Source organism: Peromyscus maniculatus, chromosome 19, assembly GCF_049852395.1.
Source record: "Peromyscus maniculatus bairdii isolate BWxNUB_F1_BW_parent chromosome 19, HU_Pman_BW_mat_3.1, whole genome shotgun sequence".
Taxonomy (NCBI): domain Eukaryota; kingdom Metazoa; phylum Chordata; class Mammalia; order Rodentia; family Cricetidae; genus Peromyscus; species Peromyscus maniculatus.
Window position 1 is genome coordinate 28,684,216 of NC_134870.1, and position 24,727 is coordinate 28,708,942.

General features: G+C 43.8%; 1 protein-coding gene across 8 annotated transcripts in view; it reads left to right on the forward strand.

The window, feature by feature from the left end:
- Window positions 1–24,727, forward strand: part of LOC102915851 (protocadherin alpha-C2) — a 261,085-nt gene that overhangs the window by 44,653 nt on the left and 191,705 nt on the right. Inside the window, exon 1 of one of the 8 annotated variants that reach the window (XM_076555033.1) lies at window positions 66–2,770. The exons of 4 other annotated variants lie outside the window; for them this stretch is intronic. In XM_076555033.1, coding sequence (XP_076411148.1) covers window positions 413–2,770 — 2,358 coding nt within the window. In that variant the 5' untranslated portion in view covers window positions 66–412. Of the gene's footprint in view, window positions 1–65; window positions 2,771–6,450; window positions 9,339–13,531; window positions 16,180–18,787; window positions 21,571–24,727 lie in introns of those variants that run through there. 3 more of the 8 variants (XM_042263918.2, XM_015989470.3, XM_042263914.2) reach the window with 3 other exon arrangements.

The following is a 24,727-nucleotide window of genomic DNA, read 5'->3' on the forward strand; positions in this document are numbered from 1 at the left end:
ACTGTGTGGGGGCAAAACTTTTTCTAATAACAAACGAAAATTATGGTCAAAAGTAAACACTCAAATGCCGTTAACCACCCAAGAACCCCATGAAGACGCATGAGAAACGCCGCTCTACATGTTGACAACAAAGAAGAAAAATTTCAATTTAGAATACATTTTTCACTGCCTAACTGTAAAGTGAAATTTTGTAACTTCTACTTACTACTTGGGCCACATGATGTCGCTCTTAACCACTAAATGGTCACAAGGAGAAGCCATTCGTTTTCCATTAGAAAGACTCCACTGGGTTTCACTTTTCCGCTGCTCAACAATGGCCAGCATCTCGGGATTGGAATGAAGAAATAAAAAAAGAAATCTCCAAAATTCGTGGTAACTGTCGCTAATGAGAATAAAACGTCAGTAATTTGAAATGGTAAACCTGAGAGGATACAACTGGAAGAGCCGAAAATTACTCCTGCTCCTGATAATTCTCGCAGCCTGGGAGGCAGGGAGCGGCCAGCTCCACTACTCTATCCCGGAGGAGGCCAAACACGGCACCTTCGTGGGCCGCATCGCTCAGGACCTGGGGCTGGAGCTAGCGGAGCTGGTGCCCCGCCTGTTCAGGGTGGCGTCCAAGGACCGCGGGGACCTTCTGGAGGTAAATCTGCAGAATGGCATTTTGTTTGTGAATTCTCGGATCGACCGGGAGGAGCTGTGCGGGCGGAGCGCGGAGTGTAGCATCCATTTGGAGGTGATCGTGGACCGGCCGCTGCAGGTTTTCCATGTGGAGGTGGAGGTGAGGGACATTAACGACAACCCGCCCGTGTTCCCAACCGCACAAAAGACCCTGTTTATCCCGGAGTCCAGACTGCCTGACTCGCGGTTCCCACTAGAGGGCGCGTCAGACGCAGATGTCGGTTCCAATGCTCTGCTGACTTACAGACTGAGCACCAATGAACATTTCTCTCTGGATGTTCCACCTGACCACGAACAGGTGAAACTTCTTGGGCTTGTTTTGCGGAAACCATTAGACAGAGAAGAAGCTGCGGAGATGCGCTTATTGCTCACGGCCACCGACGGAGGCAAACCGGAGCTGACCGGCACCGTTCAGTTACTCATTACCGTGCTGGATGTCAATGATAACGCTCCAGTTTTTGACAGATCTCGCTATACGGTGAAATTACCAGAGAACGTTCCAAACGGGACGTTGGTAATCAAAGTCAATGCCTCAGATTTAGATGAAGGCGTGAATGGGGATGTTATGTACTCATTTTCTAGTGACATTTCTCCAGATAAAAAATCCAAGTTTCACGTGGATGCGGTGAGTGGAGAAATTACAGTTATAGGAGTTATTGATTTCGAAGAAAGTAAAGCTTACAAGATTCCATTAGAGGCACGTGATAAAGGCTCCCCACCACTGATTGGTCACTGTACTGTTCTTGTGGAAGTTGTAGATGCTAACGACAATGCTCCACAGCTGACTGTCAGTTCCCTGTCTATTCCTATATCTGAGGACAGCCAACCTGGAAGAGTCGTCGTCTTAATTAGCGTATCTGACCGTGATTCTGGAGCCAACGGGCAGGTGATCTGCTCCTTGACTCCTCAGGTCCCCTTCAAACTAGTGTCCACCTTCAAGAATTACTATTCACTTGTGCTGGACAGCGCCCTGGACCGAGAGACCATCTCTAACTACCACGTGGTTGTGACCGCCCGGGACGGGGGCTCTCCTTCGCTGTGGGCCACCGCCACTGTGTTCGTGGAGGTGGCTGACGTCAACGACAACGCGCCCACGTTCGCGCAGCCCGAATACACGGTGTTCGTGAAGGAGAACAACTCGCCTGGCGCGCACATCTTCACGGTGTCGGCCATGGACGCTGACGCGCAGGAGAACGCGCTGGTGTCCTACTCGCTGGTGGAGAGGAGGGTGGGCGAGCGCTTGCTGTCCAGCTATGTGTCTGTGCACGCTGAGAGCGGCAAGGTGTTCGCGCTGCAGCCTCTGGACCATGAGGAGCTGGAGCTGCTGCAGTTCCAGGTGAGCGCGCGGGATGCTGGTGTGCCTGCCCTGGGCAGCAATGTGACTCTGCAGGTGTTTGTGCTGGATGAGAACGACAATGCGCCTGCGCTGTTGGGACCTTTGACAAACGGGGCTGGTAGCACAGTGAACGAAGTGGTAACTCGGGCTTTAGTGCCTGGCCAGGTTGTGGCGAAAGTGCGGGCAGTAGACGCGGACTCTGGCTACAATGCGTGGCTGTCCTATGAACTTCAGCCAGCTGCAGATGGAGTTCGTAGTCCTTTCCGTGTTGGCCTGTATACGGGCGAAATTAGCACCACACGCGCCCTAGACGAGACAGACGCATTGCGACAGCGCTTGTTAGTGTTGGTGAAGGATCACGGAGAACCTTCGCTGACCGCCACAGCCACGGTGTTGCTTTCTCTGGTAGACAGCGGCGGCCAAACACAGAAGATATCAGCTAAGGTGTCGGTTGGAGCCTCCAGCCTGGACCAGGGGCTAGTGAACGTTAACGTGTACCTGATCATCGCCATCTGCGCGGTGTCCAGCCTGTTGGTGCTCACATTGCTGCTGTACACCGCGCTGCGCTGCTCGGCGACGCCCACCGATGGAGCCTGTGCTCCCGGGAAGCCCGTGCTGGTGTGCTCCAGCGCGGTGGGGACCTGGTCATACTCTCAGCAGAGGCGGCAGAGGGTGTGCTCTGGAGAGGGTCCGCCCAAGACCGACCTCATGGCCTTCAGCCCCAGCCTACCTCAGGGTCCCAGCTCTACAGACAACGTGAGTCTTAAATATTTCTCCTCTCTAGGCTTGAAGGAAAACGTTTAGCTGTTTTTCATGATGCATCCTATTAATTCCAGCACCAGGGAGACTGAGGCAGGAAGATACTTGATTTTGAGTCTAGTCTGACTTAGAAAGGGAGTTTCAGGCCACCTTGGGATTCTCTTTTATTAAGTTGGTAATTTGTGTTGACCTGTAGTTTTGATAAATAATTTTCTAATATGAATAATGTCTTCACCTTCTTTACATAGCAGATTTCCAAAATCAAGATTTTGCATACTCAGTGTGTTATTCAATGCCCAGACCTCTTAGAATAAACCCCGGTTCCCATAGCATGCTAGGCAAGCACTCTTAATGGATTCTGCCCTATTCCAACTTTATAAATCCTACAGTACCGTAATTTAAATATACATGTCGACCTGTTACTCATTCTCTGTATTGTGCATATTCTGCCACAACATGCTTCAACATTGTTGGTTTTATTTCTTTACAAGCTGAATTATCTCTATTTCTTAGTGCAACAATTTATAGTTTACAATCATATTTGTGTAGCACTTTTTAAAACCTTACTTGTAGGCATGTATTTGCCGTGTTTGTGATAATTAATATTATTTTAAAATATGGTCTTATCAGTACTTATGTAGTATTTTTATTTGGCTCCTTGTGTGTATAGGGAGTATATTCACATTCAAAATATAGTGGAACCGACTCTAGCATACAGTGAACATTCTTCAGTTCTTACACTGAAGTATTTACCTCTCTGAATTCTGGGAGGTTTTGGTTTCTGTTGTATATTCTAAAACTATGAATTACATATACAAGGTGCCTTTCTATTTTAGAAAAAGAGTAACACATTTTTGCAATTCTTCTCTTGCAAGTCATACATCATCTGTTTCTTCCTCATGTAAAGCATCTGCATCTTATTTCATCACTCATATTTATCAAGATTTATTAGTTCAGTAGTCTATTGTGCACATCAGTGGAGCTCGGTATTGATTATAAAACGCATGTTGTATAAAAAACAAACAAAATAATGAAACAAAACAAAACAAAACACCCTTTTGTAAGGCAGTGGTGGCACACGCCTTTAATCACAACACTTGGGAGGCAAAGACAAGTAAATCTCTGAGTCTGAGGCCAGCTCGGTCTACAGAGTAAGTTCTGGGACAGGCAGGGATACACAGAGAGATACTATCTCTGAAAACAAAACAAACAAAACAAAAAACTCAGGTTGTTTTTAAATTTTCAAGTATTTAGTTAGTTCTGACAGTCAATTTTCAAAATTTTCTAAATTCTAATATAAGCTATGACATTATTTTAGAATATCTTGTTCTTGTTTTCAATATAAATAAAAACAAGGGTGGCCGGGCGGTGGTGGCGCACGCCTTTAATCCCAGCACTTGGGAGGCAGAGCCAGGCGGATCTCTGTGAGTTCGAGGCCAGCCTGGTCTACCAAGTGAGTCCCAGGAAAGGCGCAAAGCTACACAGAGAAACCCTGTCTCGGAAAACCAAAATAATAATAATAATAATAATAATAATAATAATAATAATAATAAAATAAAATAAAATAAAATAAAACAAGGGTGTTCAATTCATGAGTAGCTCTCATAGGAGACTTATCATAGAGCACTACCACAAGCATACCAAATTCTGCTCCTGTTTAAAGAATACTCCATTTTGAAGGATACTTATGATTACTATAGAGTTTTAGAGATGGTAATTGTAATTGTTTTATTACTTTTTAAATATTTGTTTTTATCTTACATGCATATGCCATTTTAAAGCCTTAGCAGATTACTTAATAAAATGAAAATCAATACATCTTTGGATGCAGTAGATGTTGACAGGGGTCCTTCTAACTGCCATCTCTATCATGAGCTACCATGGTTTTTTGTTGGAAAAATCACTTTGGAGAGATAGAAACTTTCAGGTTTTTCTTTTCTGGCTATGGGATATATTTATTGTTTGTAAAAGTTCTAAGAGATTCTGTAAGTTCAATTTCTCTCTAAAAACTTTAGTGTTATTTATAGAGCTAGAGATAGCCTTTTTGTAAGTAAAATGATAAATTTAATATTTTATAGAAAATTCCACTATTCCTTTTTTCTGTTTTATTTTCTTGTCTGTGCATTTTCACTACACTTATCATCTGAAGCTAGTGAAGTATTCTTATTCCAAGGGCTAAGAGGCAATTAAAATATCTCATAATTACATGCTTATTATGTCCCCAAACATCCAGATTTTAAGAACTTAGGTAAAAGGCCATATGTTATGCTTTCCTTAATTTTAGAAATTGAAATGCTTCCGTTAGAACTACATTTACAAAGAATAACCACTAAAAAACTCCAATGCAATGAATCTTTTGTGGGTACTTCACAGAGTGCAGGGCTAGGAATCTATAAAACAACAACAGATTTCTTGGAAATGATCAGAGATTTAGCGATAAGGCCACTGGAGGAATTCCAACCAACATACATCTAATCGAATGCAATGTAAAGCAACACAGTGAATTCTTGGAGAACTGACTTCTGATGTAAACTTGGAGGGTAACATTTTCATGGATAGAAATGAAGTAGAAGAAAACTTGGACAGAAGGTATTTAGAAAGAGATGGTGCCTTTTCTATAAAATGTGACTCATGCTGGAAAGCAGTCAGAGACAATATGAAGAAGATTGGCCACAGTGCCTTTGATGTAAGTCTGAGGTCTTCATACTTGTTAAAGAGAAACAAATGTGCCTGAGGTCTCAGTAGACAATGTACTCATAAGTACAACAGTTATGATATATAAAATGGGAAGGGTCTAGAAAAACTTTAAATATTGTATGCAAGGGAAAACCAGTAATAAATAGTTTGCAAATACATATAAATTTGGAGAATAAATAAAGTATGGAAATTGAGATGTTCAAATGTTTATATTTGGGGGTGAATACTGAAATTTATTTTGAATTTTTTGAGACAGGGTCTCACTGTGTAGCTCTAGCTGTTCTGGAATTAACTATGCAGACCAGGCTGTCCTTGAATTCACAACAATCCTCCTGCCTCTGCCTCCCTAGTGCTGAGATGCAAGGCATCCATCAGCATGCTTGGCTTTGTAGTTACCGATTTAAACATGGTTCAAAAGATAAACTAGTCTAAAGACATTGAAACAGACAAGAATCACATTAAGAGCAAGAACTACGAAGTGGATAAAGTCATGATTGTGGAAAATATTCATATTTTGGAGCAGCAGGAAGATCCAAATCCAGCAAAGACCAGTAGTTGAAAACTATTAGGATTTATAATGGCTGAGAAACCTACAAAGGAAAATGTTGTGAGGGGCCTGTTTGGCACATTACACATATATTGAATGAATGGTAGAAAAAAATACGTGTTTTCATTTTCCAAGAATTAGTAGGCAAAATAGTTTAAGAAATTTTATGTTCACTGAATAAATCAAGTAGAAATTTAATAAAAATTCACAAGAACACATGTGAACTTAAGAAAAATTGGAATCATATGCTAATATAGAATAATGTATTCAAAGGATCAGCTACCATTGAATAAATTTCTTTCACAAACATGTGTGGAAGGTAGTTTATACCTGTGATATCCAAATCATCCCCAGGTCAAAATACATATTACAGAGTAATGTTAACATGTTACTGCTAAACCAGTATTTAAAATATTGAGAAGAAACCTTTTTCCTTATGAAGAGACCTCACTGAAACTAAATTTCTGTAAAGAGACAGAAGATCGTACGTTCACTTGTAACGCTAAGGATCTACTATTCAAGAATGAAAAATGAAAAGAAAATATTTATGTGATGAAAGAACCCAACTATTGCCAGATTAAGTTAAATTTCTGTAAGGAGACAGAAGATAAACTTACATTCACTTGTACCGCTAAAGATCTACTATTCAAGAATTAAAAAGTGAAAAGAAAATATTTATGTTATGAAAGAACCCAACTATTGCCCAGGTTAAGTTAAATCTTTGGAATCATTACCCTTTGGAGCCGCATGATGTCGCTGTCTATCAAGTTCTGGCTAGCCAAGATCCCAAGACGTTCCAGCAGCAGTATGTCTCCTAAAAGCTGAACAATGGCAGTTGCAAATCGACTGGATTAAAGAATTCCTAACGCACAAGAGTTGATCTTTATATCAAAACCGGATTTTCTCAAAAGAACAAAACGAATACTTGACATGGTGTTTTCTTGGCGAGGAGGTCCGGATTCCCGGCGGCTGCTGCTCTCGCTCCTGCTGTTCACAATCTGGGCAGCTGGGAGCGGCCAGCTCCACTACTCCGTCCCCGAGGAGGCCAAACACGGCACCTTCGTGGGCCGCATCGCTCAGGACCTGGGGCTGGAGCTGGCGGAGCTGGTGCCCCGCCTGTTCAGGGTGGCGTCCAAGGACCGCGGGGACCTTCTGGAGGTAAATCTGCAGAATGGCATTTTGTTTGTGAATTCTCGGATCGACCGGGAGGAGCTGTGCGGGCGGAGCGCCGAGTGTAGCATCCACCTGGAGGTGATCGTGGACCGGCCGCTGCAGGTTTTCCACGTGGAGGTGGAGGTGAGGGACATTAACGACAACCCGCCCGTGTTCCCGGTAAAAGAACAAAAGCTACGTATTTCAGAATCCAGAATGTTAGACTCTCGGTTTCTGCTAGAGGGCGCATCTGATGCAGATATTGGAGCCAATTCAATTGTAACCTATAGACTTGACTCTAATGATTACTTTACGCTAATTGTGAGTTCAAAGAACGAAGAAAATAAACAGGTTGAGCTAATATTAAGAAAATCCTTGGACAGAGAGGATGCTCCTGAGCATAAGCTGCTGCTGACAGCCACGGATGGAGGCAAACCTGAGCTCACAGGCTCTGTTCAGCTTCTGGTCACTGTGCTGGATGTGAACGATAACGCTCCTACTTTCCAGCAGTCTGAGTATGAAGTGAGAATATTGGAAAACTCAGACAACGGAACGACGGTTGTTAGACTGAATGCTTCGGACAGGGACGAAGGGACGAATTCAGCCATTTCTTATTCCTTTAATAGGCTGGTCCCACCCATGGTTCTTGAGAAGTTTAGCATAGATACAGATACAGGAGAAATTGTAATTCAAGGGAACTTGGATTTTGAGCAAGTCAATGTCTACAAAATCCGCGTAGACGCGACAGACAAAGGACATCCTCCGATGGCGGGTCATTGCACTGTTCTGGTGAAGGTGCTGGATGAAAATGACAATGTGCCTGAGATCACATTGACTTCCTTATCGCTGCCTGTTCGGGAGGACGCTGCACTGGGTACTGTCATTGCTCTGGTTAGCGTTTCGGACCTGGACTCAGGTGTCAACGGGCAGGTGACCTGCTCCCTGAGTCCCCATGTCCCCTTCAAGTTGGTGTCCACTTTCAAGAATTACTATTCGCTCGTGCTGGATAGTGCCCTAGACCGAGAGACCATTGCTAACTACCACGTGGTTGTGACCGCCCGGGACGGCGGCTCGCCCTCGCTGTGGGCCACAGCCAGCGTGTCCGTGGAGGTGGCTGACGTCAATGACAACGCGCCCACATTCGCGCAGCCCGAATACACGGTGTTCGTGAAGGAGAACAACCCGCCTGGCGCGCACATCTTCACAGTGTCGGCCATGGACGCGGATGCGCAGGAGAACGCGCTGGTATCCTACTCGCTGGTGGAGAGGAGGGTGGGCGAGCGCTTGCTGTCCAGCTATGTGTCTGTGCACGCGGAGAGCGGCAAGGTGTTTGCGCTGCAGCCTCTGGACCATGAGGAGCTGGAGCTGCTGCAGTTCCAGGTGAGCGCGCGGGATGCTGGTGTGCCTTCCCTGGGCAGCAATGTGACCCTGCAGGTGTTTGTCCTGGATGAGAACGACAATGCTCCTGCTTTGCTTTTGGCTGGTACTGAAGGCTTGGGTAATGTGGCAACCGACTCGATACTTAGGTCTGTGAGCGCGGGTCAGGTGGTCGCAAAAGTGCGGGCGGTGGACTCCGACTCTGGCTACAATGCATGGTTGTCCTATGAGCTGCATCCCTCAGTGGGCCCTCGCAGCCCATTCCGTGTTGGGCTGTACACGGGTGAAATCAGTACTACGCGTGCCCTTGACGAGTTGGATCCACCCAGACAGCGCCTGTTAGTATTGGTGAAAGACCATGGTGAGCCAGCTCTAACTTCCACAGCTACCATTCTAGTGTCACTGGTTGAGAGTAGCCAGGCGCCTAAGGCCTCTTCTCAGGCTTCTGGGCGCGCTTCAGTCTCAGAGGCGTCACTAGTGGATGTCAATGTGTATTTGATCATCGCCATCTGCGCCGTGTCCAGCCTGTTGGTGCTCACGCTGCTGCTGTACACCGCGCTGCGCTGCTCGGCGACGCCCACGCAGGGCACATGCGGGCCGGGGAAGCCCGTGCTGGTGTGCTCCAGCGAGGTGGGGACCTGGTCATACTCTCAGCAGAGGCGGCAGAGGGTGTGCTCTGGAGAGGGTCCGCCCAAGACCGACCTCATGGCCTTCAGTCCCAGTCTTCCACCACGTCCAGGATCAGAGGTCATTGGGGAAGGGCAAGATTTAAATGTTGATCATGGCTTTCAAGTAAGTCCATTTATATTTAGAAGCACTTAATTTGTAGAAACGTCGTAATTACATTCATGGTATTTCACATTTGCGTGTTTTTGGCAAAAGTCAACATTCTTTTAGTTTAAAATAATTTTACCTGGTTTATTATGGTTGTTGGTTTTTTTGGGGACAAGGTTTCTCTGTGTAGCCCTGGCTGTCCTGGAACTCACTGTGTAGACCAGGCTTGCCTTGAGCTCACAGAGATCCACCTGCCTCTGCCTCCCGAGTGCTGGGATTAAAGGCGTGTGCCACCACCGGCTTCTCTCTCATTTTTATAAGCTAGCCAAAAGTCTTGCGGGCCGCAGAAATATATCATAAGAACTCAGCTGGTTATGGCAAAGTCACTACCTGGAGGGATCAGGGAATTCCTCCAGAGGAAGCCAAGGAGTTTTTGGTGTTACTTGGCTTGTTATATATCAGCTGTCTTCTGTTATGAAAATCATGTGTGCCTTCATAGTTTTCCCAATTGACTTTCCCCTAAGAAGGACTAACAGTGTAGACTGATCACTCTCTGGACATACACATTCCAGGTATTTGGAGAACAGCCTCAGGAAAGGCTTTCTCTGGAACCAGTTATCTCCCTTAGCCACTTTCAAGGACTACAGGAAACACCACCCAGGTGGACGCCCAACTGCCAAAGACTAACAATGATAACAGCCCACCTGAAAGTCTCCTGACTTAAATTCCACAAGGAGACACCACCCAGGGGGGCGCCCAACTTCCAAGGACTAACAAGTGATAGTAGCCCACGTACAAGTCTCCTGACTTACAGTAAATTCACAAGAGGACGCCGCCTAGGCCAGGTGGACACTAAGTAATAGTTTTACACAATTTAGCTTAGGCCCTCCTTTCCTACAGTCTTACTAACTTTATAGACCTCTAACTACTTACCTAACCACTTCTAGGAATATTTAGATAAACTTCTGTGCTAACAGCTATGCTCAGCCAGAACTCCCAGTTCAAGCCTCCCTGTAATTATTATTGGTAGCATCTGGAGGAAAGTACCTTACCAGAGATACCTCTGTACTCTCTAAGAACAGACTTAAGCTTCCAGGCTACCTGTTTGAGAAGGCCTGGCGGATGTGCAAATTAAGCCTTACTTCCTCTTTTCCCAAACCTTACCTCCAGTTCCAGATCTCCCTTTAGCTATCACCAGAGGCATCTAGCTGTACACAGGTTGCCTAGAGATTGAGCACACTTTTCCCCACCCTGCAGTAAACGGCAGACAGCTTGAACAGATAGGAGCCACAGGAATAAAGAAGACAGTTTTATTTTCTCCCATTGACCTAGCAACTTATAGATTTTTAACATCCTTTACCAAACACATTTAAGGTTATAGTTGTGCACGTAAGATCCCTCTTCTTAGATGTTACCCATATTTAGCCTTTAGTTAATTCATTAGTCACTTCCCCTTTGGGTCACAAATGGTAATTAACAACTAGTGCCTCTCTTTGTAATTCTTATCAACTTTCCATTTGATCCTGATAGCGGACAATCACTGCCTGAGGAAGTTCAGGCTGAGTGTCCTGGGTGGAGGGGAGGATTGTGATTTTGGGGAGATATATAACTGTAAAGCAGAGGACAGGAGGGGAGGAAGAGAGAAGAAAATGGAAGAACGAGATGGGTAAGAACTGGAGAGGAACGAGCTGAGATTGGGAAGAACTAGATTGAAGAGCTAAAAGAGAGGACTAGAGGAACGAGATGGAAGATGAGGAAGAGACAGATGGGAAAGAACAAGATGAGAAAGAGCCAGATGAGAGAGAAGGAGACGGGAGAGAAGCTGATGGGGGAAAGAACTAGATAGATGAGAACCTAGAAGGGACAGAACTAGATGAAGGAATTAAGATAGAACCTAGAGGGGACAGTAGATAAATATAGAGAGAAATCAGGCAAGAAAGGAGCTAGACATGAGAACAGAACTGAAGCTGAGTATAAAGGATGTTATGCCAGAGGAATTAAAGCGAATGGACCAAAGAACTCTGTGTGCATAGACTGATTTACCGACCTTAAAGATTCTCTGCTGGTTGATAGAGCCTTCCGCGGACCCTGGGAGGGGACTATCGAGGGGCTGGACCCCCATAGTCCTCGTTACAAAAGCAAAATGGTGAGAAGACAAATATGTGAGGCTGTTTTCAATACACCCTAAAGTTATTAACTTTGATTTCCTTCTTCCTTTTCCTTCTTTCTTTCTTTTTTTTTAAATGTTGTCAACGATGTATCTTCAATTTACCTAAACTTCATAATCCTTCTGTCTCAGTCCTCCAAGTGCTGGGATATGGCAGTTTTTTTTTAACCATTTCATGTTTAATTAATTAATTTATTTTACTGGTACAGAAGTTTTACAGTATTTTCAATAATTTAATATATTTGAACATCTTTGGTCAATAGTTGCTTTATTCTGATAAACATCAGCTAATCTTGAATTGGTGATACAGTAAATTTGTGTTAATCTTTTGTGTATGAGTTGGTGTATTTCATAAAAAATGTTTCATGGCATGTTCAAATCCTAGCCCCTCCTCACAAAAATTTACATTGAGTTTACATTTAATATGATTTAACAAAAAAATTAAATATCAAGAATGCTGTGTTCAGTAACTCCAATTCCAATCCCATTGTAGACGGATATATAATATATAAATCTTCACTATAAAATACTCAAAATAATGAGGATTCTTTAGTTCATGTAGACATGTTTTGCTTTTTGGAAGAAAATCTTTAAAAAAATCTAACATACTTTTTGTGTTTCAATGTTTAAATTCTAGAACTTTTCTCTCCCTTTGCATCTTGTATCTGTTCCACTTGCCCTGACATCACATACTAATTAGATATTGAGCACAATCCTCAGAAGAGAATGGTTAGACTTAATGGACATGAATTAGAGGTTTCTGAGACTCTGGATTCTTATAGCCTGTTAGGGACATAATGACACCGTGTAATCAGTTATGACTAGATTTTATCCTTTCCCAGATGAAAGGTATCAGAAAGCAAGTTTCTTTTTGTGGTTGGTTTTACATTTTTTATAATTCTTGTCTATGTCTAGCATCTTATTTCTCTATCAAAATGCTCTACATGAAATGCTCTACTTTAGCTCTTGGTTTTAAGGACATTTGGATTTCTGTACATGTATGCTTATTTCACTATTTGAATAGACTGTGCAGCCTTTTCTTTGTGGAAATGATTTTACACTTCCTATTGTGTTGACTTCTACCTGACTCTCAGATGTGACTTTGTGATATCTTCTAAATTTTAATTGTTTTTACAAATTATAATTGGCATTTGAGATCCTTTATATCATCTAACACTGTATTTGGCAACTAATCACTTCAATCACTATCAATAATGTCCATGATTTTGCTTTTAGAGCCCAAAAGGATGAACAATAGATTTAATTAAACAATTTACATGTTTGAATGAGAGACTAGAACTCAAAAGAGCTTTTCTTAAGCAGAGCCTAGGCAGAAAAGAATCCTAAGCATAACTTCAAAAGCAGAACTCTCCCTAAACCCTGAATGAACAATACTGACATTGCAATGCATTATGGGACAATATAATACAAGCTGTACAAGAGATAAAGAAGAGAGAGATTGCTATTTGCATATGATAATGGTTGAAAACCATAGTATGTAGGTATAGAAATAAATAATGATGGTGGGAACAGGTTATATAAATATTAATAAAGAGAAATATATATAATATTTTCTCTCCTTGAGGGATGTTCAACTAAATTCTATTTTAGAAATACTTTACACATTTACAATTCATGAAATTACTTAAGGAAACTACTTCATTAATATATTTACTGACTTCTTTCATCTAGCATGAAAAAGTTTATTTTTGATCAGTAAATTTCTGGGCACCTAGCTTCCCTAGGCATAGTGATGCACAGCAGTCTGTAACATCAGGATCTGAAATTTAGGAATATGGATGATCCTGAGTTACAGAACAAAGTGATTTTCGAATTTAATATTTGTGATTGTGTAACTGATCACTTTTAATTGCCACTCCATTTTCATCAGTAATTTAAAGTTATGTGGACAGTTTTCTCAGGCACAAGAGAACTATAATTATGGCATTTCGTAGTTTCAGAGCTCAGTCCTCTAATAGTATCTCCAGGAAGAGAAAGGTGGTTTTCTGTTTCAACAATGATAAAATTCAGAGAGTAAAGTAAGATTTTGCAAGTCAATGGCTCAATGTCTATTCGACGGATATGTACTTACTCTTTGGGCCGCCTGATGTCGCTCTTGGCCGTCTTATTCGTTCTGATTCAAGACAAGCACAGCCATCCCTTTCCCAGGAGAAAGGACGCTCCATTCTTTTTTACTCCGGTGAGCAATGGTGAACACGGGAGGGTGAAATTGAGAATCAGATGGCTTCTCTTCGTTCGGAGGCAATTTAAGCGAATCGGAAATACCAAGCTCCTGAAATGCTGTATTTAGGAGGAGTAGTCCCGGAGGGCTGGCATCCAGTGCTTTCGCTACTGTTCCTCACAGTTTGGGAGGTAGGGAGCGGCCAGCTCCACTACTCCGTCCCCGAGGAGGCCAAACACGGCACATTTGTGGGCCGCATCGCCCAGGATCTTGAACTGCAGCTGCCCGAGTTGGTGCCTGGTTTGTTTCAGTTGGATTCCAAGGGCTTTGGGGACCTTCTGGAGGTAAACCTGCAGAATGGCATTTTGTTTGTGAATTCTCGGATCGACCGGGAGGCTCTGTGCGGGCGGAGAGCGGAGTGTAGCATCCATTTGGAGGTGATCGTGGACCGGCCGCTGCAGGTTTTCCACGTGGAGGTGGAGGTGAGGGACATTAACGACAACCCGCCCGTGTTCCCAACCACACAAAAGACCCTGTTTATCCCGGAGTCCAGACTGCCTGACTCGCGGTTCCCACTAGAGGGCGCGTCAGACGCAGATGTCGGTTCCAATGCTCTGCTGACTTACAGACTGAGCACCAATGAACATTTCTCTCTGGATGTTCCACCTGACCACGAACAGGTGAAACTTCTTGGGCTTGTTTTGCGGAAACCATTAGACAGAGAAGAAGCTGCGGAGATGCGCTTATTGCTCACGGCCACCGACGGAGGCAAACCGGAGCTGACCGGCACCGTTCAGTTACTCATCATAGTGCTGGATGTCAATGATAACGCTCCATTTTTTGACAGGTCTCGTTATACGGTGAAATTACCAGAGAACGTTCCAAACGGGACGTTGGTAATCAAAGTCAATGCCTCAGATTTAGACGAAGGCGTGAATGGTGACGTTATGTACTCATTTTCTAGTGACATTTCTCCAGATATAAAATCCAAGTTTCACGTGGATGCTATGAGCGGAGAAATTACAGTTATAGGAGTTATTGATTTCGAAGAAAGTAAAGCTTATAAGATTCCATTAGAGGCACGTGATAAAGGCTCCCCACCACTGATTGGACACTGTACAGTTCTTGTGGAAGTTGTAGATGCTAACGACAACGCTCCACAGCTGAATGTCAAAACGCTCTGGCTCCCTGTTAAAGAAGACGCACAGCTGGGGAAAGTTATCGCCTTGATCGGCGTGACTGATCTAGATGCAGGTGTCAACGGGCAGGTGACCTGCTCCCTGACTCCTCACGTCCCCTTCAAGCTGGTGTCCACCTTCAAGAATTACTATTCGCTTGTGTTGGATAACGCTCTGGACCGAGAGACCACAGCTGACTATAAGGTGGTGGTGACAGCCCGGGACGGCGGCTCGCCCTCGCTGTGGGCCACAGCCAGCGTGTCCGTGGAGGTGGCTGATGTGAACGACAACGCGCCCACGTTCGCGCAGCCCGAATACACGGTGTTCGTGAAGGAGAACAACCCGCCTGGAGCACACATCTTCACGGTGTCGGCCATGGATGCGGACGCGCAGGAGAACGCGCTGGTGTCCTACTCGCTGGTGGAGAGGAGGGTGGGCGAGCGCTTGCTGTCCAGCTATGTGTCTGTGCACGCGGAGAGCGGCAAGGTGTTCGCGCTGCAGCCTCTGGACCATGAGGAGCTGGAGCTGCTGCAGTTCCAGGTGAGCGCGCGGGATGCTGGTGTGCCTGCCCTGGGCAGCAATGTGACTCTGCAGGTGTTTGTGCTGGATGAGAATGACAATGCTCCGGTGTTGCTTGGGTCTGGGACAGGCGGTGCAGATGGAGTGTTCAATCAGTTGTTGCCCAGGTCTGTGGATCCTGGTCACGTGGTGGCAAAGGTGCGCGCTGTAGACCCGGACTCTGGTTACAATGCTTGGCTGTCTTATGAGCTGCAGTCGTGGCCCGGCAGTACACGCAGCCCATTCCGTGTAGGCCTGTACACTGGAGAGATCAGCACCACTAGGGCCCTGGAGGAGGCAGATGGGACTAGACAGCGCCTGCTGGTGCTGGTGAAGGACCACGGTGAGCCTCAGATGACTGCCACAGTCACCGTGCTGGTGTCTCTAGTGGAAAATGGCCAGGCGCCAAAGGTCTCGTCACGGTCCTCTGTAGGTGCTACAGTGCCAGATTCATCTTTAGTGGATGTCAACGTGTATCTGATCATCGCCATCTGCGCGGTGTCCAGCCTGTTGGTGCTCACGCTGCTGCTGTACACCGCGCTGCGCTGCTCGACTGCGCCCATGGGGGGCGCTTGTGGGCCGGGGAAGCCCGTGCTGGTGTGCTCCAGCGCGGTGGGGACCTGGTCATACTCTCAACAGAGGCGGCAGAGGGTGTGCTCTGGAGAGGGTCCGCCCAAGACCGACCTCATGGCCTTCAGCCCGGGTCTACCTCCATGTCCTGGATCTGCAGATGGATCTGGAGAACCATCTGTTTCTTTGGACTCTTATGAGAAGGTGAGTTGTTGTAGAACTGCATTTATTCATGTAGTTATTTCTTTATGGAAGAATTTCTTGCTTTGTTAGTATATTTAAATACTGTTTTTCCTTCTCTACAATTCAACCAGAGTTTTTAAAATTGCAGATATCTAAATTAGGACAAGATTTGTGTTTGCACATTCCTATTAGAAGTAGTTGCACATCCATTAACTGTTGACATCATTTTATTTTAAAACCATAATGTGTGAATCAAATTGCTAATGCTGAGCTTCTATAACACTTGAAAACTATTTGTTGTGAAAAACAAAACCCCAAAAACCAACCAACCAACCAACCAACCAACCAACCAACCAACCAACCAACAAAAACAACCCACAATGGCTTAGTAGTCGTTCAGTTAACATGGATATAACATTTCAGCTGTTCTCTGGATGGAGACATGTAACAACCAGGGAGTCATAGAAAACCTCTTTTCTACTTAGAAACTCGATTCTAGGCTGGCCATGGTGGTGCACCCCTTTAATCCTAGCAAAGAGGCAGGGGCAGGTGTATCTTTGTGAGTTTGAGACCAGCCTGGTTTACATAGTGAGTTTCAGGACAGTCAGGGCTACACAGAGAGACCCTGTCTCAAAAAAGGAAAAGGCCAGAACCAAACAAAACTCTGTCCCCAAAACCAGAAATATAATTCTATCAAAGAGTATAAATATGACTATCATTTCAATGAATGTAAAAAAAATCCCTAAATTTCTTATAATGTAAATTATAAGAAAATGTTTACCAACACTGATTTCTATAATGTATACAATTCTGAACTATTTCTCTTGTGATATTTGAAAAATCAGTCTCTTCCAATAGTTAATAATTTCTTTCTTCAGAAAGTGATTTTTTAAAATTAACTGTTTTTAGTTTAGTGGTTAAAAATTTGGGATGTAAAGATTTAATCTTTTAAATTCTCCTATAATTAATAGTCTTGAAAGTTTAAAAAAATTCACTATTCTACAAGACAAGCATCTGAACATATCTTCAATGTCCTTAAATGCTTAATGTTTTGAAACTATAATCTGTGACTTTCACATTGGAGGTTCTATAACTGTACGTGTAGCCCAAGCTACTTTTTAATTTTCTCATTTGCACTTGACAAACTAAAATTCAGGAAGAACTGGAGTAACAGACACTTCAGTTTGGGTTTCATAATTCCATCTTAGCTTGAGTGAAGTTGCTACAGAGGCTGACACTGTCAGCAGAACAACAATGTGTGTTTTATCACCATTCTGTTTTCAATTTCTCAGCCTTTATTCAGTCTTACTTCCCTTACGCTTTCTTATGTGCCCAAAGATGAATCAGTCTCAAAGATATTTCACAAGTTCTGAAATTTGCACATGATGGAAGCCTATAAGCTGGGAGATGGTGTGGATACTGTAAAAAAAGGCTAACTTGCCAATTACATCAATGTAGACATGAATGAAAAGGAATGCATTTTATCGTTACCAAGAGCAAAGCATTAGCTCTAAAAGACAGAACTGTCTTGGATGCAAACGACAATGGTAGCCCCCCTCAGTCTATACTATGTATTCCAACAATTGAACTTTCGGGAGTGGTGAGGTACATGTCTTTAATCTCAGCACTCTGCAGGCAGAGGCAGGCAGATCTGGGTGAGTTTGAGGTGAGCCTGGTCTACAAAGTGAGTTCGAGGATAACCAGGGCTATGTAAAGAGACCCTGCCTCAACTCTTCCCCCAAGAAAACAAACCAAACAAAACAAAAAGCAAATACTTGAACCCAACCTCAAATGGTGCAAGAAATGTGAAAAAACAACTTCAAACAGAAGCATTTGAAATTACAACTCTGAATTCAAGGTAAGTGGTGTTGATGGGCATACCTTTGACCACAGAAACTCAAAGACTACTCAAAAGTTTGAAAAGATAGAAACAACACATTTCCTGTAGTAAACTTTGAAAGCGGTAGTCACGGATTTGTCAATTACTCTATTCAAAATGAGATTCTTTAGTCAACGTAAAATGTAATAAAATAAAATTTCTCCCCATGTAACCCATTTCCATTTTCTTAAATACAAGAACTCTCCCTTTCAGCCCACATACTAGCCAGAGGTTAGCTCCTGGAGAATAACAATTTTCCAAAGGAAATACTTTTTTTTCCTTGAGAGGAGCCAGATTTGGTCATAAACATCACACAAACAAATGTGTCCAAACTGGGGTCTGAGAATAGTTTGTACTTATGAAGTACTCATTCTTCCAAAGGAGCACCCCAGGCTTTAATGTGTTATAATTTACACAATGTCTTCTCACTATTGAGACAATATTATGAAGGTGGGAAACGGCACATGGAGAGTTTAATGGATGGGAAGACAAAGTTGCTTGGTTACTAGGAACATATATAAGAATGTTAATGGGCTGGATGGTGGTGGCACATGCCTTTAATCCCAGCACTCGGGAGGCAGAGCCAGGCGGATCTCTGTGAGTTCGAGGCCAGCCTGGGCTACAGAGTGATTTCCAGGAAAGGCGCAAAGCTACACAGAGAAACCCTGTCTTGAAAAACCAAAAACCAAACCAAACCAAAACAAAACAAAAATCAACCATATGATTATCACCCAATCAAGAAAGGAATCACCTCTTGTGGTCTCACATTGAAGAAAAAGTTGCACTATGGATCTGCATTAAATATTAACACGTGTTAAAGAGATGTAATATGAGGTACTACGTGTATATAGAGATAATAATCCACAGAAACAAGTCAAAGATGTGAATTAAAGAAAAATTGCACGCATAGAAGTATACTTACACATTTAGCCACTGGATGTCGCTGCCGTCCACAAAATAAGTAGCTTTTTAGAACAAAGGCATACTTCACTGTTTCTCCAGGATTAGGAAGTAGTTACATTCGGAGATCTCAGCGTTTCGATTAAAAAACAATGAGACTAGGAAATCGACCAGAAGATGTTAGAACGCGTGTGCATCCCAGATGGCATATCCATGGAGTTTTAAGACAAGAGAATGGATCTGTGGTGATGTCCAGATGCCTGAGCCATGGAGCTTGGCGCCTGCTGCTCTGGCTTCTGCTCCTCGCAGCCTGGGAGGCAGGGAGCGGCCAGCTCCACTACTCCGTCCCCGAGGAGGCCAAACACGGAACCTTCGTGGGACGCATCGCTCAGGACCTAGGGCTGGAGCTGGCGGAGCTGGTGCCCCGCCTGTTCAGGGTGGCGTCCAAGGACCGCGGGGACCTTCTGGAGGTAAATCTGCAGAATGGCATTTTGTTTGTGAATTCTCGGATCGACCGGGAGGAGCTGTGCGGGCGGAGCGCGGAGTGTAGAATCCATTTGGAGGTGATCGTGGACCGGCCGCTACAGGTTTTCCATGTGGAGGTGGAGGTGAGGGACATTAACGACAACCCTCCGATGTTCTCTGTAGCAGAACAAAAGATCTTGGTACCTGAATCTAGACTGCTTGATTCTCGATTTCCACTAGAAGGCGCATCTGATGCAGATGTCGGCGAGAACGCGATGCTTACTTACAAACTCAGTTCAAATGATTTTTTTATCCTTGATATTGTAAACAAAAAAGGCAAAGGCGAGTTCCCAGTGCTTGTTCTTCGAAAACTGATAGATCGGGAGGAAATTCCTCAGCTGAAGTTGTCACTGACAGCAACGGATGGAGGCAAACCCGAGCTTACGGGATCGGTTTCTCTGTTGATCCAGGTCTTGGATGCTAACGATAATGCTCCTGTGTTTGACAGATCTGTTTACGAAGTTAAGATGTCTGAGAATCAAGAGAATCAAACGTTAGTGATATGGCTGAATGCTACCGACACAGATGAAGGAATGAACAAGGAAGTGGAGTATTCATTTAGCTCTCTGACCTCATCTAGCATAAGAAAGAAATTTCTAATAAACGAAAAAACTGGAGAGATAAAAGTAAATGGTGCTATTGACTTTGAGGATAGGAACAATTATGAAATTCACGTGGATGCTACCGATAAAGGACATCCACCTATGGTTGCTCACTGCACTGTACTTGTGGAAATCCTGGATGAAAATGATAATGCACCAGAAATAGTTCTTACTTCTTTGTCTCTCCCGGTGAAAGAAGACGCTCTTTTGGGTACTGTCATCGCCCTGATCAGCGTGTCAGACCAAGACTCTGGAGTCAATGGGCATGTGACCTGCTCCCTGACCCCTCATGTCCCATTCAAGCTGGTGTCCACCTTCAAGAATTACTATTCGCTTGTGCTGGACAACACTCTGGACCGAGAGACTGTAGATAACTATGATGTGGTGGTGACCGCCCGGGACGGCGGCTCGCCCTCGCTGTGGGCCACAGCCAGCGTGTCCGTGGAGGTGGCTGACGTCAACGACAACGCACCCGCGTTCGCGCAGCCCGAATACACGGTGTTCGTGAAGGAGAACAACCCGCCTGGCGCGCACATCTTCACGGTGTCGGCCATGGACGCTGACGCGCAGGAGAACGCGCTGGTGTCCTACTCGCTGGTGGAGAGGAGGGTGGGCGAGCGCTTGCTGTCCAGCTATGTGTCTGTGCACGCGGAGAGCGGCAAGGTGTTCGCGCTGCAGCCTCTGGACCATGAGGAGCTGGAGCTGCTGCAGTTCCAGGTGAGAGCGCGGGATGCTGGTGTGCCTGCTCTGGGCAGCAATGTGACTCTGCAGGTGTTTGTGCTGGATGAGAACGACAATGCGCCCGCGCTGCTAGCATCTCAGACAGTTGGACCTGCTGGCGAATTTAGCCAACTTGTGTCGCGGTCAGTGGGTGCTGGACACGTGGTGTCAAAGGTGCGCGCGGTGGATGCAGACTCTGGTTACAATGCGTGGCTGTCTTATGAGCTGCAGCTCGCTGTGGGAACACGCAGTCCGTTCCGTGTGGGTCTGTACACAGGAGAGATCAGCACAACACGCGCCCTGGATGAAGCTGATGCGCCACGCCAGCGCCTATTGGTGTTAGTGAAGGACCATGGCGAACCCGCATTGACCGCCACTGCTACCATTCTGGTGTCATTGGTGGAGAGCGGCCAGGTGCCAAAAGCTTCTTCCCAGGGGTTGTCCAAGTCCTCAGACAGGGAGGCATCGCTGGTGGATGTCAACGTGTACCTGATCATCGCCATCTGCGCGGTGTCCAGCCTGTTGGTGCTCACACTGCTGCTGTACGCCGCGCTGCGCTGCTCCACAGTGCCCATGCAAGGCGGGTGCGGACTTGGAAAGCCCGTGCTGGTGTGCTCCAGCACGGTGGGGACCTGGTCTTACTCTCAGCAGAGACAGCAGCGTGTGTGCTCTGGAGAGGGTCCACCCAAGACCGACCTCATGGCCTTCAGTCCCAGTCTTACACCCTGCCCAGTGGCCGATGTGGGAGCGGAAACTCATTCTGCTGGAAGAGACACTTCCGGGAAGGTGGGCTATTACTTTTTTTCATATTTTGCTTGATGAAATAAATTTTCTCTCTGTTTATTCTCTGACAAATATGTCCCAGATTATATTTTCTTTGAGCACCATCATGCACAAGCATTTCTAGTAATGCTTTCAAATATGCTTTATTTCAGAAGTATTTTTATGATGTCCACCTATGCAGTGTCCAATCCTCTGCTTGAAATGTGTAATTTTAGTGTAACTATTATGAACGCGTAAGCTTTCTTCAGTAGAATTCTTGTGTCTAGGATGCAGTAATTTTTATTCTCATATGCTCTCTTCCATATAGCTCTTCTTTTTTTTTTTTAGATTTATTTGTTTATTATGTACACAGTGTTCTGTCTGCTTGGATACCTGTAGGCCAGAAGAGGGAGCCAGATCTCATTTCAGATGGTTGTGAGCCATCATGTGGTTGCTGGGAATTGAACCCAGGACCTTTGGAAGAGCAGTCAGTGCTCTTAACATCTGAGCCATCTCTCCAGCCCCCACGTATCTCTTCATGTTTGTAAGCTCAGTAGTTTTTTTCTCCAGTTTTTCAAAACAGAGTTTCTCTTTGAAGTCCTGACTGTCCTGGAAGTCACTTTGTAGACCAGGTTGGCCTGGAACTCAGAGGTCCTCCTACCTCTGCCTTCCAAGTGCTAGGATTCAAGGTGTGTGCCACCACACCCCGCTCCAGTTAAATTTTGGTTTGATACAGTTGCATTAAGAAAATACTACACTGATTCATAGGATTCATAACTTTTCCCCCTTTTTAGTGAGAATGTTTAGCATTTTATTTTGCTCCTTATGTATGTCATAGACTATTACTTTATATTCAGCAACTGCACATGTCTGTATTGCAGTAAGCTAGAGTGCCAGTTGAGTGCTAACATTTTCTTATTTGATGTTTTTTTTTTTGTTTCTGTAGTATTGGTCCTTGTTCCAGTATGCATTATTCACTTTTATTTTAGAATTAGGGTATTTGTAGCAATTGACATAATCTTATCCAAGAACCCTTCACAATGGTCTCCTTTACTAGAAAATCCCAAGCAACTTGTGATATTTATGTATGAGCTCATTCAATTTGAGTAAGGTGTTATGATGGGAGTGGGAACTGTGTGAAATTACTAAAAACTTTATCTCACAGACTTTGGTGGTACACATCGTTAATCCCAGCACTCAGGAGACAGAAGCAAACAGGTCTCTGTGAATTTGAGGCCATCCTGGTCTACATAGTGAGTTTCAGGACAGTCAGAGCAAATTATGAGATCCTTACTAAAAACAAAAACAAACAAACAAACAAACAAACAAAAAACTCTCTTAAGGATGGAGAAATGATTCAGCAGCATTTGCTGCTCTTGAAAAGCATCTAGGTTTGATTCCCAGCATCCACATGGTTGCTCACATCTATCTGTAACTTCAGTAACAGGGGATCTGATGCTCTCTTCTGGCCTCTATGGGTGGTAGGCATGCATATGATGCATGTGACATATGAAGGCAAAATACTAATACATGAAAAATAAAATAAATAAACCTTTAAAAATGGAGAACAGCACCACCAACAAAAGTGAAGTGATTATTTATATTGTTCTATTATTAAATAAAACCCAGGAATCAAATAGTGGGGTAAAAACCTGCTAGATCCAAAGAGCAATGGAGGCATGATCAGTTGATCCTGCCTCTTCACCTTTCCAGATTGAAAAGTGGGTGAATCTTTCTAAGCCCTTCCCTATTCCTTCCTGTGTCTCTCTATTCTAATCCTGGTCCACCAAAAACTCTATGGTTTATTCTGGCCAGCTGAATGTTGACTCCACCCTTTGATTCAATGTTCAACTTTTTGGCAGTCTTGGGAGTGTCAGAGTACAATCAAAATATTCTACAACAAAAAAGCTTTATCTTCTTCTGACATGATTTCAAAGTATCTTCTACATGCAGGCATTCATTCTTTTTGTTTAAAGAAATTAGAAATGGTTGTTTTAGTCTAAATTAGTATTAAAATGGGAAAAGTAAATTCAATTATATTCAATTTTTTATTACTCTGGTATTTGTTTTAGTTTAAAAACTTATCTTGCCATCTTAAACTGAGTGGTATTGGGTTATATATATCCAGATATACAAGATAAGTTACATGGTATGATGACTGTTCTTGGTTGTCAACTTGACTACATCTGGAATTACCTAAAAGTCTATCAACTTGGTACACCTGCAAGAAATTTTTTTCTTAGTTAAATCATTTAAAGGGGGAAGACCCAATTTTAGCCTGCACCTTTTGAGGTGGGACTATATACCTTTAACCCAGATCTTTAAAGGTGGGAAGATCCACCTTTAATCTAGGACACACCTTCTGGTGGCAGCCTATATAAAAGATATGAAAGAAGGAAGCTTGCTCTCTTTGCCTGCTTGTTCTTGTTCTCACTGGCAAGTTCATTTCTTCCCTGGTATTAGAACCTACTTCTTCAGGGTTCTGGTGTATACTAAAGACCAGCTGAGACATCCAGCCTCATGGACTGAATAACTACTGGATTCTTGGGCCTTCCATTGGTAGACAATCATGTTGGACTAGCTGGACCACAGTCTCCAAGCCATTCTAATAAATGTTCTATAAGTTCCGTTCCTCCAGAGGAATAAACTAATAGACACGGTGACGAAAATACCCTATCAATTATGCTTTACTGAAACTAGTGGTTATCTGCTAACTCATGGCTTCAGTTTTCAAATTAATTCCAACATGACCAAAACACCTAATATTCACCATTTCAGTTCTTATCCATAGGAATTTCTTGTCCGTCCCCATTTACTATGAATTCGTTATTCAGTCTGTGTTTTACAAATATATTCCAACAAAAGTTGACAATCATTAGGCAAGTTTGACAACACAAAAATCAGGGCAGAAATGCAAACACAATATGGTCTTCAATTGCCAGCTTTCCATGGCCAGTCTGAATGCCAAATTTTAGAGATTATTGACGACAAATGCATGTTAAGTTAAAAATTTATTGGCCACTTTATCAAATACATTTATGAAATATATGCCTTAGACTTGAAATCATATCAAAATTTCCTGTTTCCCTTAGTCAGAGCTCATATTAATCATAATGTCTCAGTTGTGCATGTCTCTAAATGTACTGATTTAAACTAATATAATTCAAGTATTGTAATATAA